Source organism: Phascolarctos cinereus, unplaced genomic scaffold (genome assembly GCF_003287225.1).
Source record: "Phascolarctos cinereus isolate Bilbo 61053 unplaced genomic scaffold, phaCin_HiC Scaffold_3;HRSCAF=262, whole genome shotgun sequence".
Classification (NCBI taxonomy): Eukaryota; Metazoa; Chordata; class Mammalia; order Diprotodontia; family Phascolarctidae; genus Phascolarctos; species Phascolarctos cinereus.
Genome location: NW_027555736.1, coordinates 154334853 through 154353740, shown reverse-complemented (window position 1 = coordinate 154353740; position 18888 = coordinate 154334853). Strand labels below are relative to the sequence as shown.

Below are 18888 nucleotides of genomic sequence, written 5' to 3'. Positions count from 1 at the left end.
GATAAAGATAAGAAGAGAATTGGGGTTAGGTTATTGAGACAGGTGAAAGGTAGAAGAGTCGAGACTTCATGCAAACACTAATAACAAATCATTATAAATTATGATGTAAGGAGCAATCCCTCAGATAAAAGCTATTTCAGAAAACAACTTGCAGCAGTATTGATGGACTAAAGGGAAGAGAAAGTACAGTAAGGGAAACCTGTGTTGCAGTGTAAAAAGTGCTGAATTTGGAGTCAGAGAACTTGAACTTGAATTGTTGCTCTGCCACTTAATATCTATATGACTTTGGGAAAAATCTCTGGGCCTCAGTTTCCTCATCTTGAAAATGAGGTAGTTGGACCAGCTGTGTTCTACAAGATCTCTTCTAGCTCTAAAACTGTGTGACTACTGAAATAGGAGAGGGTTTGAGTTAGTCTTGGCAACCAAATAGGAGAAGAATGTGAGAAACATTTTTTAGTTTAAAAAGTACATTTTAGTTTAATGTCTTTTATCTTTGTATGATAGTCATTTCCCTCTGCCCTTAGTGAACTCTCCCCTGTGGAACAGCAAATGGAGTTAAGCAAAAGCATCTAGTCTCAGAGAGCATGTCTGATAGAATAGTGTGTATACTGTCAGACATATTCTCACCACTGGATAAACATTTTGAAGGACAAATTGACATGAATGCATTAACAGAACATAAGGAACAAGGAAGGATGAGTTGAGTTGTGAAGCCTGGATGACGAGAATGGTGGATGGTCCCTTGATCAAGAGAGTGTGGTTGTAATGGGGAATGATGATGAAATTGATTTTGTAAATGTTGAATTTGGGCAAGATTGGGCCATACAGATGAAAATATCTGGTTGGTAGAGGCAATATAGATTCAAACACAAGTGAGACAGAATTGGAGAGAAAGAGGTTTAGGAGTCATCTGCATAGGTTGTGTGAAAATAGGTGAGTTTTCCAGGGGATAGAAAGAAAGGACCAAGGACTGAGATTTGAGGAAAATCCCAACAATTAAAGAGGAAAGTGAAAGCTTTCTGAGAGGCAGATGGAAAACTGGAATAGTGAATAAATCACAGAAATAAGAGAGTTTCAAGGCAGGAGTATAATAATTTCAACAAAAATGGAACCAGAAGAGTCAGGAAGATTAAAATTTCTAAAGAAAAGTGTGAACAGGACCCTTTAAGAGTCAAGAAGAGATAGGATCTAGAGGCTACAAGGGCATATCTTCCTCTTAGCCTACATTAAAAAATACGAGAGGATTAATAGAGAAAGATAAGGTTATGGTGAGGTGATAGAAGAAGCAGGAGAAATTTATGCTGCATAGTTTCAGTCATCTTGACAGACTAAGATTAGAACTCATCAGAAACTGAGTATTTTGGTTGTGGAGAGTGAAGTTTAAAGAAAAAAAAGTCTGGCACAACTTCACAGATAATAAACCAAGGGTTCTATGAAGGATGTGTTGAAACGCTCAGCAGTAGCCATGACAGAATTGGAGTTTTGTAATGTAAACACAGTGGATCAGGTCTGCATGGTTTTGAGGCTTTCTCCAGCACTTATTTGGTTCTGGGAACATGAATAGGGAAGCTAGACATGAGAATTAAATAAAAGATGAGTTTGGAAATGGGCAGAAATGGAAAATCAGCTGGGCAAGTTGAATCCATCTGTGGCAAGGGGCAGCAGCTTTTTTAAAAAGGAAGTGCCATTTGTTATAATAGTCTTAGAATATGATGTTGTGGTGATAGTATCTAAGAACAGTGTCTAAGATAGAGGATAATATCTAAGGAGAGAAGGCCCAAATGGGAAGACAAAGTAGAAGCTCTGTGCTTTGGGCAGCATTGAACGTAGGGGGTGAACCATAGAGGGAACATGAGAACTCTATATTTAAGGCATCTGCAGTATTATAAATCAAGACATTCAAAAAAGCTAGGTTTTTTTTGTTAAAAAACATACATATGTAATTAAAGAACATGTAAATATATATTAAGTTTTATTAATTGCTAAAGCATGACCATGGGGACCTAGGGTACAGGAGAAGTCAGATATAACCACGAGAAAAGTAACAGTCTGAATAAAATGAGAGAATTTGAGTTTTCAAAGTGGTGCATAGGTTAGGATGAAATATAATAGATGAGATTGCTTACGATCAGAGATTCTGAATGTCAAGCTGGAAATTTAGGCAGTGGAACAGTAGCTTGAGATTAAAAAGTCTTGCATAAAATTCTTAGAATTTGAGGCCATGCAATCTCTTACTGATAATGATACTATATTCAAGCAACACTGCAAAATTGAAACCTAAATTAAATTGCCACTTCAACTGGCATCAGGTCAACTTGCATATTAATAGGTTGTATTTTCTGAAATATTTTGGCAATAATTTAAAGTACAACTGGTGTTTTATCTTCATATTTTTCTCATGTCCTCAATTTCTTTTTTAAGTAAGAAAAACATTTTAGGATGTTCTTAAAGATTACAAACCCATATAAAGTGTTTGTATGTGTGTGTATGTATATATGTATGTGTATATATATATATATATAATGTATATATCTTTGCTTTAAAAACTACTAAATTCATTGCATTATTAAGATTGACAAGTCAAATAATAATTTCAGCAAACATTTCTCAAGCTCTTGCTATGTGCAAAGCACTTCTCAGAAAAAAAAAAGGTACGAAATAAATCTTTAAAAGGTCTTATTCCACAATCTAGTATGGAAAATAAAATGTAAATAACTCTAATGCAAATTGTGATTATAGCAAGTGGATAAGAGAGGTACAGAGTGCTGAGAGAATGTAGAAAAAGGAGGTCATTCCTGCTGGGGGAACTGGAAAGGTTTCATGAAAAAGAGAGCATTTGAGCTGGGTCCTGGATAAGTAGAAAAGAGAAAATGTATTCCAGGCATAGAGAGTAGCATGAACAAAGGCAGAAAAGCACGAAAAAATGAACATGTTCAAAGACATGACTACTAAGTCCAATTTGAGGCATACAGTATTTTGAAGAGAGTAATGTAACATATGATTAAAAAAAAAGTAAGTGGTTACAGATCATGGAAGATCTGCTTGCTAGAATAGGTAGTTCAGATTTTACTCACTAGGTAATAGCAAGCCATTGAAAGCTCTGGAGGTGTGCTTTAGGAATGTTGGGTAATGGTATATAGGAGGGACTGTAATCTCCTTGAGAATTGGGATTATTTAACATTTCTGTCTTTGTGCTATAAATTCTTGACACAGTGACTAGTATATAATAGGCACTTAATACATGCTTGTCAAATCATTTACTGGAGATAAAAGAAACTTAAATCTGGTAGTAAGGAAGTGCATATGAGAGACGTGGGAATAGAATTAACAAGAGTTGGTGGCTGGATGATAGGAAAAATCAACAATAACTCTTAAGTTTTTTAGTCAAGGTGATTGAGAACAATTATGTCATTAATAAAGATAATGAACTTAGTTTTCTGGAGGAAGAGCAGGTCTTAGAAGAACTAAAGAGTAGGGCATGTTGGTTTCAGGTGCTAGCAAGACATTTAGATGGCAACAACCAGTAAGTATTTGGAAGTTAAAGCTCAGAAGAAAATATTCATTTGGAGATAGAGATATAAGAATTATGTTGACCATGAGAGTAATAGACATGACCAAATGGAAGGGTAAAAATAAAGAAGAAGACTGAAGCAGAAGAGTGGAGGAGGAAGATGGAACCAGAGGAAGAGACAGAGAAGATTCAGTCAGAAATAGGAAGAATAACCAAACAATCACTAAGTATTTTTTTTAACACCTGATATGTGACAAGCACTGCTTGGCACTGGGGATACAAGTACACAGTATGAAACAATTCCTTCTCACAAAGAGCTTACATTATTTTTTATTAGCATGCAGTTTAAACATAAAAGTAATGTAACCTGCATGGATACTAATAATTTATAAAATAATCATAATAATAATATTAATGTGTTGGTTGGACTTGTATTTTGACACAATTTTTCAAAAACTGGTATCTTTAAAGACAATGCTACTCATAATTTTTTAAAAGTATTTCGATTTTTCCCCCTTTTATGATCCATCCCTCCTACTACCCTAATCTCCCACCCCATTAAGCACTTAAAAAAAGCTAAAAATAAGGCCCTCAAATTGCCCCGGTAGTTTGGCAAACAAATTCCTACATTGGGCATTCCTGAAAATGTATATCTCTTTCTGAATTTTAAGTTCATCACCTCTCCAGAGGTGAATGGAATGTTTCATTTTCATTCTCTTGGTTTTTTGCTGATCAGAATCCTAAACTCTTTCAAAGTTGTTTTCCTCTATAATGTTATAGTTGTATGGATTGTTCTCCTAATTTTGCTCATTTCACCCTGTATGATTTCATAGGGTCTTCCCAATTTCCTCTGGAACTGTCCACTTTATTATTTCTTATGGCATTTATAATATTCTATTGCATTTATAGACCACATTTGTTTAGTCATTCTCCAAAAGGAGGACATCCTTTTAAGTTTCCAAAATTTGGCTACCATGAAAAGAGCTACTATTAACATTTTTATACACATAAGTCTTTTTCCTTTTTTTTTTTTTGGTTTTCTTGGAAGTGAGACCTTTATCAGATAAACTTGTTGCAAAGATTTTTCCTCCAGTTATCTGTTAAGCTTAAATTTTTAAAAATTCAATTTTATTTTCAGGTCCACATTCTCTCCCTCCTGCTTTCTTCCATTGAGAAAGTAAGCAAATAAAAACCTGTTACATACATGTATAGTCAAGCAAAACAAATTTCCCCATTGGCTAAGCAAAAAAAGAAATATTTCTCAATCTGCATGCATTCTGAGTTCATCACCTCTCTTTCTGAAATTGGGTAGCCTATTTCATCATTTGTCCTCTGGAATTGTAGTTAGTCACTGTGTTGATCAGATTTCGTAAGTCTTTCGAGGTTGTTTGTCTTTACAATATTATTTTTGTTGTATAAATTGTTCTCCTGCTTCTGCTCACTTCACTTTGCATCGGTTCATACAAGTCTTTTCATGTTTCTTTGAAATCATCTTCTTTATCACCTTCACATTAGTATCTCATCACATTAATATGCCATGACTTTGTTAATCCATTTTCCAATTGATGGGCATTCTCTCAGTTTCCAGTTCTTTGCAACCACAAAAAGAAGCTTACATTCTAATGGGAGGATAATTTCACGTAAAAATATATATCATAAATACAAAGTAGTTAAATGCAAGATACTTTGGGAAAGAGGATGCCAGCAGTTGGAGGGATTAGGAAAGGCTTCATGTAGAAGATGCTGTTTGAACTGTATCTTAAAGTAAGAGAGAGACTGAGATGGAGGCGAGAAGGAGTGCATTCTAGGTATGTGGGACATCCAGCGCAAAAACACAAGGTTTAACTGTCATTTCCATTCAGATGGCCCCCAGATCCATACATCCAGCCTCAGTCCTTCCCCAAGCTTCATTTCTTCATCACCTATTTCATACTGAATATTTAAAAATGAATGTCTAAGAGCTATCTCAAACTCAGTAGATCCAAAATTGAACTCATTAAATTTCTCCTGAAATTCCCCCATCTTCCAAATTTTTCTGTTTCAGTTGAGGACTGTGTCATCCTTCCAGGCTCCCAGATTCATAAGCTTGACATTATCCTCTATGTCTTACTCTCCGTCAGTCCACATATCCAGTCAGTTGCCGAATCTTGCTATTTCTACCTCCCAATTACTTATATTATTTCTAGTATCAAATAGGGAATGTGATACAGATGATGAACCAGCAAAGGATACTAAAAGGATTAGGTAAGAGATAAATGAAGGGTGTCTTTGAAAGCCCTGAAGGAAAGAGTATCCCTAAGGAGAGTGTGGTTAACATCATCAAATGCAAGAGATGGGATGAAGACTGAGAAAAGACCATCAGATTTGGCAGTTTAGAGATCATTGGTAACTTTTGAAAGAGTAGTTTCAGTTGAGTGGTGAGGTAAGAAACCACATTACAAAGTATTGAGGAGTGAGTGAGAGGAGAGGAAGTATAGACAATGAATGTAATCAGCTTTTTCAAGGAGTTTGGCTGAGATGTATCATAGAAATGGGAGTGGGGGCAGAGGAAAAGGAGGGATGGCTAAATGCCATGCTACAAAGAGGTGAAATAACCTAAAAACTAAAAAAGTGTGCCATTGGAACTGACAATTGAGGTCATAGTCCATAACCACACATGGGTGATCTTTAAGAGCAATTTGAGTAGCAGTCCTCCACAAACATTTATTAAGCTGTTTTGTGGCAGGTACTGTGCTAGGCTCTGGGGGTCCAAAGACCATAGTGAAACAATTCCTTCTCTCAGAGAGTCTATATCAGGGAAATTATTTACATATATCAGCATATACAGAATAAATAGAAAAGAAATGCAAGGTAATTTATTGAGGGAAGGCACGAGTTGGTGTGGGCAGAGGGGGCAGCAGTCAGGAGTAGCAGATAGTGCTTAAGCTGATCTTGAAGAAGTAATGGATTCTACTTCTGAAGTCTCCTTTGGTAGTTCATCATCTAATTTTCCAGGTTGATAAAGAAGGCCAGAAGTGAGGAAGGGGGTATATTCTAGGAAGGAGGATGGCCAGTACAGACACAGAGATAGAATATAGTGCTTTTTTGGTATAGCAGAAGAGAAGCCAGTTTAGCTGGCTTCCTAGCCATAGAGTTCAAGAAGGAGCATACTATGCAATGATACTAGAAATGTAGGTTGAGGCCAGGTTCTGAAGGACTTTAAAAACTGAACAGAAGAGTTAATATTTTGTCCTAGCATTTGGAGTTTGAGTAGGAATGTTGGCATGCTCCCTCCTCTCCTGACTCCCTTGAACCATTCATGTTTCAGGCTTCCTTCAGGAGGCTTTTCTTGATTCCCTTAGTTACTGATGCCCCTTCCTCAATGCCTGTGTACTTTTTGTATTTAATTTTACTTAGCTATGAATATGTTGTATCCCTCAATAGAATGTAATATCTTTGTGGACGGGAACTGTCTCATTTCAGTCTTGTTTCTAGCATCTACCTAAGTACCTGGAACCATAGTAGGCTCTTTTTTTTCAAGGCAGTTGGGGTTAAGTGACTTGCCCAGGGTCACACAGCTAGTAAGTGTAATTGGCTCTTAATAAATGCTTGTGCAACTGATAATAATGGAGATGATGTGGTATGATGGAAAGAGAACTGAGTCTGGAATGAGAAAATCCAAATTCTTGCGTGATCTTATACAAACTACTTAACATTTTTTAGCTTCAGTTTCCTAATTCCTCTTGTGGCTGCACTCCCCACTTAATTCACACTTTGAAAGTACCCTCCTCCTGTGTGGCCTCTCTGTTTGGATGGCTCCTCCCAGAACCTCCTTTTAAGGAGGATGACTAGGGCTGCTATGTCTTGTTCCTCTCCTGGCTCTACTCTGGCTTTTTCTACTATCTGCCCTCTCCTTTTTCAGCTTTTTTATGTTATCTTCACCCACTAGAATCCAAGCTCCTGGAGGGCGGGGCCTGTCTTTCCGGTCCGTATTTGTATTCCCAGCACTTAGCACAATGTCTGTCATTTTAATAAATAGATGCTTTTCATTGACTGATCTCTAAAAGGGGGGTAATATTACTTGCTCTCTCCTTCCTATCATCTCATTAATTTTTCAACCTATTGTAATCTGTCTCCTAACTTCTTCAGTCAACCAAAACTACTTTCGCCAGTTACCAGTGTTGCTCTTAACTGCCAAAATCTAATGACTTTTTCTCAGTTCTCATCCTTCTTAATGTCTCTGTAGCATTTGACATTGTTGACCACTCTCTCCTTTTCTGGGTTTTCGTGACATTTCTCTCTTGGTTCTCTTGTTTGTATAACTATTCTTTCTCATATTTCTTTGCTGGATCACCAACCTAACTCTGGGTGTACTGCAGGGTTCTGTCCTGAGCCCTTTTTTCTTTTCTCTTTGTGTACAGTCTTAGTGACCTCATTAGCTCCCAAGTATCTAATTGTCATCTTCACACAAATGACTCCTAGATCCATGCATTTAGCTCTAGTGACTAGAGTCTAGTCTCTTTCCTGAAGTCCAGTTCCGCATTACCAACTACTTATATTATTTCTAGTATCAAATTCAGATTTCTCATTTGACATTGAAAGCCATTCATAATTTATCTACAACCTGCCTTTCCAGGTTTATTATGTATTACTTTCCTTCCTTTGCTGTTTCTGATAAAGAACATTCTATCTCTGGTCTGTGTGACTTTGTGCAGAATGACTTCCAGGAATGTACTTTCACCTGACTGCCAACTCTTAGAATCCCTGGTTTACTTCAGGGCTCAGTTACACCCTGCATCTTGATCCCCAGTTACTAAGGTCTTCTCACCTGAAATTATCTTGTATTTAAATCATGAATATTTTGCAAATAATGAGTATCCCTAGTATTTCCCCTGATACTGTGGAATGTGAGCCTTGAAGGAAGATACTGTTTCGGTTTTGTCTTTCATTCCCTAGCACCCAGGCAGTGTATAAGAAGTAGCAAGTAGTTGGCACCTTGTAAATGCCAGTTGATTGATCCAAACAGTTATATGGTTCTGTTAGTTTTTCCTGTGAAATATCTTTTGGATTTCTTTCTTCATATTCCCACTAGTACCCAACCACTGTTGTCCAAGAGTAAGACAAGTTGATCTTGTAAAAACAAAAACTTCCTCTTTAACTTCCTCTTACAGCCTTTGCAACAAAATTTAGCAAGTATAACACCCTCTTTGATCTCTTACTATTAATTTTTATCCCTAATACATTTGTAATCAGCTAATAGTCAACAACCATCTATTTAGTGCTTAATATAGCCAGACACTCTGATAAGCCAAGAGTTACAAATATAAGCAAAAAGAAAAACATTTCCTGCCTTTTGCTAAAGGCTTACTCTTGTTTCATCTCTTCCAGTAATTCTAGTTTAATTCATGCTATGTTTTTCTATGGACCTTTTTGCTCATAGCTATTTGGAGCCATTCTCTTCTTCTAGGTTTGTGCCGTAAGTGTTGCCATAATAGTTTTTTACCATGGGATTTTTGTTTGCTTGCTCATTCTTCCAACCTGCTTCCTGACTTTGGACTTGATATTAGGGCAGAGCTTTCTATACTTCTGGAGGGAAGATCTGGGCTGGTACTGCAACAGTATTCTTGAAGTTTTTGAGTACAACTTAGATTGGATGCCTGCAAGTTTTCAGTGTTCCCAAACTGAACTGATCCAGTGCAGAGTCTGATTTTTGCACTGCTGGTCTCAGTTCTGTAAGTTTCTGTTCTGGGTTTGGGTTTAAACAACATGTCTATGAGATTGTTCCTGGTTGGAAGTTCCAGGAGACTGCTGCCAAACCCACCCACTTTCAGCCACATGGAAAGTGTTGCTGGTTCGGAGGAGCAGAACTGAAGGTTCTTCTTTGGTCTTTGATTTCTGCCCTAGTTATTCTGCTTCAGGCTTCAGACTAGGCTGGAAATTGGCACTGAGACCCCACTCTGCTTCTGGAATCAGCCATGCAGCTGCTGTTGGCTTCTGAATTTGCTCCTTGTTTGGTATACTGCCTAGAACCTGCAACCACTCCTCACTTTGCAACATCTCTCATAGATTTAGGTCTACTCCTTGATTCTGTGAAACAAAATTGGGTAGTGAACAGTAAAGCTGCCAGTTTGCCGATATTTCTGCATCCTGCTCAAATTTAGGCTTCTCTTTGCTGAATTTGAGACCTTTTCTTCCCTTGGTACACAGCCTTTCCCCCTGCACCTGCATTCTTTGTTCAGTAATTTTTGGACAGACTTCATCTCCAGTATCCACAGATACCTCTCTTTTTCCCTGTTCAGAATGGGCCTGGAAAAATGACTTGTGATTTTTTTTTCTTGGATTTCCTGTTCAGGACTCCATTTGATACATTTTCTAGGTCTCTATAGGAGTTGTGCAGTATAGATTGGCTGTACATCTTCCTGCTGTTCCAACATGTTGAGTCCACTGAAGGCCATTCAAAGCAACCAGATGACTAATGTTTCAGGAAATATCAACATTTCTCTGAATGGCTGGATGGCTATTTTGAAGGGCTCCAGAGGAGCTCTTGTGCTCCCTGGAAAATTTTTTTAAAGTAGGGTGGAGGGAAATACACAGTAATTATAACCCTGGGAGAAAAATTTTACAGCAAGTTTCTCTGATAAATATATAGAGAACTAAGTCAAATTTAGAAAAATAAGAGCCATTCCTCAATTGATAAATGGTCAAGGTGTATGAACAGGCAGTTTTCGGATGAAGTAATCAGAGCTATCTATAGCCATATAGTTAAAATGCTCTAGATCGCTGTTGAACAAAGAAGTGCAGATTAGGACAGCTCTGAGGTGCTACCCACATCTATCAGATTGGAGTAGTATGGTAGAAAAGGAGGGTAGTGGATATTGGAGGGGATGTGGGAAAATTGAGACACCAATGCACTGTTGGTGGAGTTGGGAACTGCTTCTGCCATTCTGGAAAGCAATTTGGATCTATGCCCAAAGGGCTATAAAACCATGCATACCTTTTAACCTAGCATTACCACTACTAGATCCATATCCCAGAGAGATAAAACACAAAAAGGAAAAGGATCTATATATACACAAATACTTATAGTAGCTCTTTTAATGGTGGCAAAGAATTGGAAATTGAGAGGATACCCATCAATTGGGGAATGGCTGAACAAATTTTGGTATATGATTATGATGGAATACTATAAGAAATGATGAGCAGGATGCTCTCAGAAAAACCTAGAAGACTTACATGAACTGATGCAAAGTGAAATGAGCAGAACCAGGAGAACATTGTACACAGTAACAGCAATATTGTACGTTGAAAAACTGTGAGTGACTTAGCTATTCTCAGTAATCCAAGACAGTTCAGAAGGCCTTCTGATGAAAAATGCTGTCCATTTCCAGAGAAAGAACTGATGGAGTCTGAATGCACATTGAAGCATACTTTTCTTACTTTATTTTTTATTATTATGTTTTGGATCTGTGTTTTCTTTCATGACATGACTAATATGGAAATGTTTTGCATGACTGCACATATACAATGTATATCAAATTGCTTGCCTTCTTAATGGGGGGGATGAGTGAGAGGGAAGAAGAGAATTTAGAACTTTTAATTTTCATAAACAAATGCTAAAAATTGTTTTTTACATGTAATTGGGGGGAAAATAAATATATATGTATATATGCATATATGTTTTAAAAATTAAAAAAAAATTTAAAGCTCCAAGTGACAAATGGTGGAAAAATATTAAGGAACTAAGTTACAGTTTGCCTAGTCTATAATAATGTGCAAAGCCTGATCAAAGGCATTTTTGGTGCAAAGTGAGATCTTTCTCTTCTGTCAGTGTTGTTATTCAACAGAATGGCTCACTTGCCGAAATCAAAACGTTTTAGTTTAAAAACATATCTGAAAATTATGCATGAGACCAGGTGTTACCAGTGCCAAAAGATGAGTTAATGCCTGAAGGAAATGATACAGAATTTGTGTTAAAAATCAACTGTCCTGGTCCAATAGTCTATAACACAGGGGAAAAAATGAAGTTAGAAAAAATTTGTTTGGAACTCATATCTAAGAATGTAACATTACAACTCAGTGAATGAATTCTAGAAGTTATCAATATTCAGTAAACATGTATTAAGCTCCTACTCTCTGCTAAGCATTGTACTAAACACTGGGTATACAAAAATACTCAAAACACAATCTCTGCTCCTAGAGGCAGTAGGAAGCCATGGAGTTTATTGGGGGGGGGTGTCTGTGTGACATGATCAGATCGGCATTTTAGGAAAATCGTTTTAGTGGCTGAATGGAGAATACTTTGAATGGGAAGAGATTTGCAACAGGTAGACCCGTCAGCAGGCTATTTCAGTAATGAAGATGTGAGATAAGGGCCTGCACTAGAGTGGTGACCGTGTCAGAGCAGAGAAGGGGACATATTTGAGAGATGTTATAAAGGTGAAATTGGTAGGCCTTGGGAAACAGCTTGTCTATGGGAGGAGAGGGAAGGACAGGGGTCAGAGATAGTGAGGAATCTAGGCTGACTCCTAGGTTGTGATCCTGAAGGACTGGGAGAATGGTATTGCCTTCTACAGGAATAGAGCAGGTAGGAGTTGGGGAGGGTTTAGGGGAAAGATCATGAGTTCAGTTTTAGACATATTGAATTTAAGATTTCAATTGGACATCCCATTTGAAATTTCTGAAAGGCAGTTGGAGATGTGAGATTAGGGGCAGGAAAAGTAGATTTGAGAATCATCAGCATAAATGTGGTAATTAAACCCATGGGGGCTAATGAGATCACCAAGTGAAGTAGTATAAAGGGAGAAGAGAAGAAGACTCAGAATAGAATCCTGAAGGACGCCTGTAGTTAGAGGATATGATCTGGAAGAGGCTCCAGAGAAGGAGCAGTGAGATAGGTAGGAGAGAATGATGTCCTGAAAACCTAGAGAGAAGAGAGTATCAAGGAAGAGAAAGGGTTGAGTGGTGTTAAAGGCTATAGAGAGACTAAGAACAATGAAGATTGAGAAAAGGCCATTCATTGCATTTGACAACTAAGAGCTCCTTAATAACTTTGGAGAGAGAGCAGTTTTGGTGGAATGATAAGTCAGAAACCAGATTATAAAGGGTTAAGAAGAGAGTGAGAGATGAGGCAGCTAGGTGGACAGAGCAACAGCCCTGGAGTCAGGAGGACCTGAGTTTAAATCTGGCCTCAGACATATAACACTCCCTAGCTGTGTGACTGTGGGCAAGTCTCTTAACCCCAGGGAGGTGAGAGTGAGAGGAGAGAAAGTAGAGGCACCTATTGTAGAAGGCCTTTTTGAGGAGTTTTGCTACAAAGGACAGAATGAGAAGAGAAATAGGACAATAGTTATCAATGACGGAAGGATCAAGTGAGGGTTTTTTCAGGATAGGGGATATGTGGACATGTTTGTAGGTAGTAGGAAATGAGCCAGTAGAGAGAAAGAGACATTGAAAATAAGTATGAGAGTGGGGGTGACAGAGGATGCAATTTGCTGGAGGAGATGAAATGGAATGGGATCACTTGAACTTAGCCTTGGTAAGGAATAAGGCATTTCATCACATGAAACAGGTAAAGGAGGAGAAAGTGGCAGAATGCACCTGGGTGATAGGAGAGAAGGAAGAAGCGAGAAGACAGAGTTCATGGCAAATGACCTCATTTTTTTTCCTGTAAAATATGAAGCAAGATTCTCCACTGAGAGAGTGGAGTGGGGTGGTTTAAGTAGAGATGAAAAGGTACATGAGAGCTGCTTTGGATAGTAAGATAGTAAGTTGATAAAGGAGGTATCTCATAGCAGCAGTGAGAGCCCAATCAGGGTTCTGTAACACAGATTTGTAGTGAACCCAGTCAGAATAATTGTGTGATTTTCTCTACCTTTGTTTAGTAGCATGTATGTAGGCATGAAGGTGATGAATAATGGGAGTGAGCCAAGGCTGAGGCTTGGCTAGGCGTAATTTGTAATATGATAATGGGGCTAGCAATTCAAGAGAGGAGGACAGTATAGAAGTGAATTGCTTCACCAAGGAATCAAGATGGGGAGAAAAGGAGAGGGTGGATAGTGCAGGGGAGATGGTCTGGGAGAGAATTGAGGAGTCAAGGGTTTGGAGGTCACAGTGAGAGTGAAGAGAAGAGTTATATAATGGAAGGAAGAGGTGAAAAGCCAATAGATTATAGTTGGATAAGAGGATTTCAGAATTCTTGAACATAGAGGTGGTACATTTGTGAGTGGCAAGATTGAGAATATGATCATATTTGTGTGTGAGTAAGGTGGGATGGAGGAGTGGCTCTTAGGAGGAGAGTAGGCTAGGGAACTGAATGACTAGATATTTGAGGGAGAATCAATATGTATGTTGAAATCCCCTAGTATAAATGCAGGAGTTGGGGAGGCAAGAAAAATTATAAGCCAGGTATCAAGCTCATTGAGCAAGGAAGGGGAATGACCTGAGGTTTTATAGACAAAATCAGGATTTTGATTGGGTGATAGATATGAATAGCATGAACCTTAAGAGAGGTTGACTCAATTAAGGAAGAATGGGGAGGAAGGGCTAGAAGTGGCAGTGGGGAGCAAGGAATATTCCAACTCCTATCCCTTGACAAGTGAGCTGGGTGAACGGGCAGGCAGTACTGGAAAGGGTGGCCAGGGTTGCTGTGTCATCAGGGGAAAGCCAGATTTCAGTAAGAGCTGGTAGATGGAAGAAGTGGAAGAGGAATAGATTTAAGATGGAAGGTAGAATTTGTTACCTATGGAACAGGCATTCTAGAGGGCACAGTGAAAGGGCTGGGTGGAGTTAGGATGAAACTTTGAGGTGGGAGAGTTGGGGGGGGATGGGAATAAAGGATTGGGTTTGAGTAGGGTTTGGATGATGATCTACAGGAGTTCAGAATCACTGAAATGTAAAGAGTGTGAAGGTGTGAGAATGTTCATCATTTAGTGGAAGGTGCCACTCTTCTACCATCACAGGACAGATGCAGCAGGAGATGAGAGGTCTGAAGTCAGAGGGAGAGCTGTTTGCATCAGAGGTTCTCCACATCCCAGTTGGGAGATTGGGCTGGCAGCAGGAGGTAGAAGAAGCTTTAAGATGGAAGGCTCAGGGTGCTAGCATACTCATGACTGAGGTCTTCTCACCTAAGCAAGATGGCTGCACAGAAGACAGTAAAGGCAGTGTCCTGTGGACATTAGATTTATTTAGCTGTTAACATATATTTGGTAAAAAAGAAAAGAATGAAAAAGAAGGCATAGGCTATCTCCTTAAGAAACATAGATTATAAAAGTAGGGTTGCTGTAAGAAATAACTAGCAGGCACACTTCAGAAAAACATGGAAAGACTTGTATGGACTAATGCTGAGTGAAGTGAGCAGAACCAGGAGAACGTTGTACACAGTAACAGCCATGTTATGAGATGACTAATGTTGACAGACTTAGCTTTTCTCAGCAATGCAAGGATCTAAGACATCTCCAAAGGTCTCATGATGGAAAATGCTATCTGCATCTGAAGAAAGAACTATGGAGTTTGAATGCAGATGGAAGCGTACTATTTGCTATTTTTTTTCTTCTGTTTTGTTTCGTTTTCTCTTTCTTCTGGTTCTTCCTATTGGTTCTAATTCTTCCTTACAACATCACTAATGTGAAAATATGTTTAATAGGAATGTATATGTTTATAGCCTACATCAGATTGTGCGCCATCTTGGGGAGGAAGGTGAGGAGGGAGGATGAGAAAAATGTAAAACTCAAAAACTTGTGGAAGTGATTGTTGATAAATCAAAAATTAATTTTTAAAAAAGTGGGGTTAAGACATATAAACAAATAGTTCTAATACTAAATAAAGTATATCAAATGCAAAAGAGAGATCCAAACAGTGTTATGAGAAATTTGTGGACGAAGAGATCACTTTCAGATGGGGGTGGTTTGTAAAACGTTCTGTGGAGGAGATAAACTCACCAATGAAATGGTGGTTTGGTACCTGTTAATAGTTTTATAGGCCTGTCAGGCTAGTTGATGATCATAGCAGATTACTGCTAGCCTGTACCTTAGGGGCTGAAATTTTCATGACACCTGTGCCATCTTCTTAGCTAGTTGGTTTTGTAAGAAATTTTGATAAATTTACAAAAATTTTGTTAAATGTAATGCATCTAAAAACAATTATTAAAATATTTATACCTGAGGTACTGTAAAAGATGTAGACATATCAACTTAAAATTTTGGTTATATTAAGCAATTAAAATTTATTTTTATGCAATGTTTTTATGTTATTGAAGTAATCCTTTATCTTTCAGGTAAAACTCCCACCAATGATGGAAATCATAACTGCTGAACAGCTGATGGAATATTTAGGTTAGTGTTGAACAAAATAGATTATTCATATTGCTTTCAAAGGAAAACATTTTTAAAAATTATCTTGTTATAAGATTTGTTTGGGGGTATTATAAAAGCATAAATTTAAATAATGAAATCAAGTTATTTGGTTTATTTTTAAGTTATTGTTAAATACTTAGAAATTATTTCCCTACCTTTCTGCCTCAATGTAAGATTATATAGTGGCAAAAAGAAAATGCAGTGTTTTAGAAAATTATATAATTCATGTTAATCCCAAAACAGTATAAATTAAATACTTAATGGTGGAATTAGGATTTATAATTTTATTTGTACATTTCACATCTTGTCATTAGGTTTTTAGTGTATGATATAAAATTAACTCTAAAGTATGGGTGGTATTACAGCTTCTCTACCGGACTCTGAGTCCTGCAACATTCATTCTTATGCAGGTTTACCACTATAGAGCTATGTGCCCTTGGGCAAGTTACCCTACCTCTCTGAGCCTCAATTTCCTTGCATGTAAATGGGAGTAGTAAAAACGGACATTTGATGGATCTGTGATTTCATCAATGTATCATTCCAGTGATTATATATTGCAATTTATCCATGCCTGTCCAGCCTGGGTGACTTTTGCTCATATCCTCCTATAAATTTGCCTTCAACTTTTCTCATATGTAAAAGTAGGGGGTTCTCTCTTGCTCTAAAATTTTTATTCTAGTATGACTGTTACTTCTAATAAGATAGAGAAATTTTGCCTTAGTAAGAGCCAGGGTCACTGCTCCACAGGGGGGAAAAATCAAATAAAAACATATTTAAAAGTTACTTCATTTTTTTAAAAGAAGAAATAAATTGTTCAATAATGTGTATTTTGGATTGACTGGACAGTATAGCATAGTGAAAAGAGATATAGACCTAGGAAACACCGTGGTTCAGATCCTACCACTGACACTTAAAACTTATTATTTGTGTGATCATGGGCAAGTCACTTAACCTCTTTCATCATCAGTTTTCTCCTGTAGAAAATGGGAATAATACATATAGTACTTTAAAGGGGTTATTATGAGGATCAAATGAGATAATACAGGCTTTGGTTTAAAGCACTATATAAATGTCAACTGTATTTATGAGTTGCTGTATTAGAACTAAAGTCTGGTTTATATCTGATAGTAATCACACTTCTAGATTAAATTAAGATTATATCCCTGTAATGTATGTGGAGTCTTTTTTCTTAAGACTAGTTGATATCTGGGGGGCAGCTAGGTGGAATAGTGAATAGATCTCTGGCCTTGGAATCAGGAGGACCTGAGTTCAAATCTGGCCTCAGACATTTGACATTTATCTGTGTGACCCTGGGCAAGTCATTTAACCTCAATTGCCTAACCAAAAAAAAAAAAAACTAGTTAATATCTTATGCTGGAAATTCATGTCTATGAATTATTTCCCCTATTCTCATTAGATATTTTGTTATTAGTTTTGGCATTGGTAGGGACTGTATTTGTTTTTTAAATCTCCATGGAGCAAAGAACTCTCTAACTCCAAATCTAAGTTAGGTTACTTGGGAAGTTAGAGAAGCCCACAGGGAGGATTAGAGATTCCCAAATTTTATCTCTGTTTCCAAGTTTATTGCCTGAGAATCTGAATTAAGGAGAATAAGGTAATGTTTTTACTTCAATTCAGATAGCATTTATTAAATTGCTTATTATGTACAAGGCAATGTGGGTGTACAGACAGAAACAATAGTTCCTGCTCTCAAGTAACTTAGATTCTGCTGTAGATACAAAGTAACCAGAACAAAAAAATTCATAAAGATATACAAATAGGTCAGTTTTGTTATAACTTTATTCAATTTAATGTGTACTTCTTTTCAAAGAAACTGTATATAACAAAGGTTCATTGGTTTCACATGCAATCTTTTTTCTTCTTTCTAATTACAATTTTTGAGTTTGTTGGTGATTAAATTCATAATAATTTTTTTAAAGAAATTTTAGAAGGGAGGGAGACAGCACCAACATGTTGGGAGGATCTAACAAGATAGATATGAAGCGACACCTCACTGAGTCTTGAAGGAAACTAGGGATTCTTTTATCTGTGTTTACTTTTAAAATAGGTTTTTATTGGTATTTTTTGTTTTTATGCTACCTACATTTCCTCTTGTATTCTTCCCCCTCTCCTTTCCCTTGCAGCGAAAATTTTTTTAAAGAGGAAGAGAAAAAAATAAGCAAAACCGATTAACATATTGAAAAAAATCTGACATTATTTTCAGGGCTTCATATATGTAGACCTCTTGTATGAAAAGGAATGGGTGTGGGGATGGAAAAGAGGTTATCTGCTCAGACATCTTCTTTTGGGTCAAGTTTGTCCTTTATAATTTCATGACATTCAGTTTTAATTGTTTTGTGGTTTTTCTTTTCATTACACTGTCAGTGTATATTGAAGTCTTTTTATGCTTCTCTGTATTCAGCATGTTCAATTTTTTCTTATAGTATAGTAATATTCCATTATATTCATGTACCACAATTTGTTTAAGTATTCCCCAATTTACAGACATCATCTTTGTTTCCACTTTGTTACTACCACAAAAAGTGTTACTGCAAATACTTTGATGTATATGAATCCATTCTTTTTATTAGTGACCACCTTGGGGTACATATGTATATACTTAGCAGTGTACTATCTGGGTCAAATAATATGGATGATTTTATTTGTATAAATCAATTTATTTGCACAAATCCAAATTGGGAATCTAGGAACTCTAAGAAGTAGTAGTGAGATTGGAAAATGCATTCCAGGAATATGAGCAAGGCTATACAGAGGCATGGAAAGAAGAGTCAGCATGTGATATTCTGGGAATAGGTCACTTTGACTGGAATGTGGAGTAGATGAAGAGAAGTAATTGTGAATTGAGTTTAGAAAGATGAGTTGGACCCAGATTGTGGAGGGCTTCGAATGTTGGGTTGAGAAGCTTATAAGTTATATTAATAGAAATAGGTGATCACTGATGATATTGAAACCTTTAAGATTATTTTGGCTATACAATATAGAGGATAAGTCAGAGAGCAAAGACCTATTGGTTATTACTATAGTCAG

The 18888-nt window shown here is 37.2% G+C and overlaps 1 protein-coding gene across 3 annotated transcripts in view; it reads left to right on the top strand.

Moving 5' to 3' along the window:
- Positions 1-18888, top strand: part of MINDY2 (MINDY lysine 48 deubiquitinase 2) — a 118712-nt gene that overhangs the window by 8082 nt on the left and 91742 nt on the right. For all 3 annotated transcript variants that reach the window (XM_020981854.2, XM_020981846.2, XM_020981837.2), the window contains exon 2: positions 15762-15819. In XM_020981854.2, the coding sequence (XP_020837513.1) occupies positions 15762-15819 (58 nt within the window). The remainder of the gene's footprint in view (positions 1-15761; positions 15820-18888) is intronic.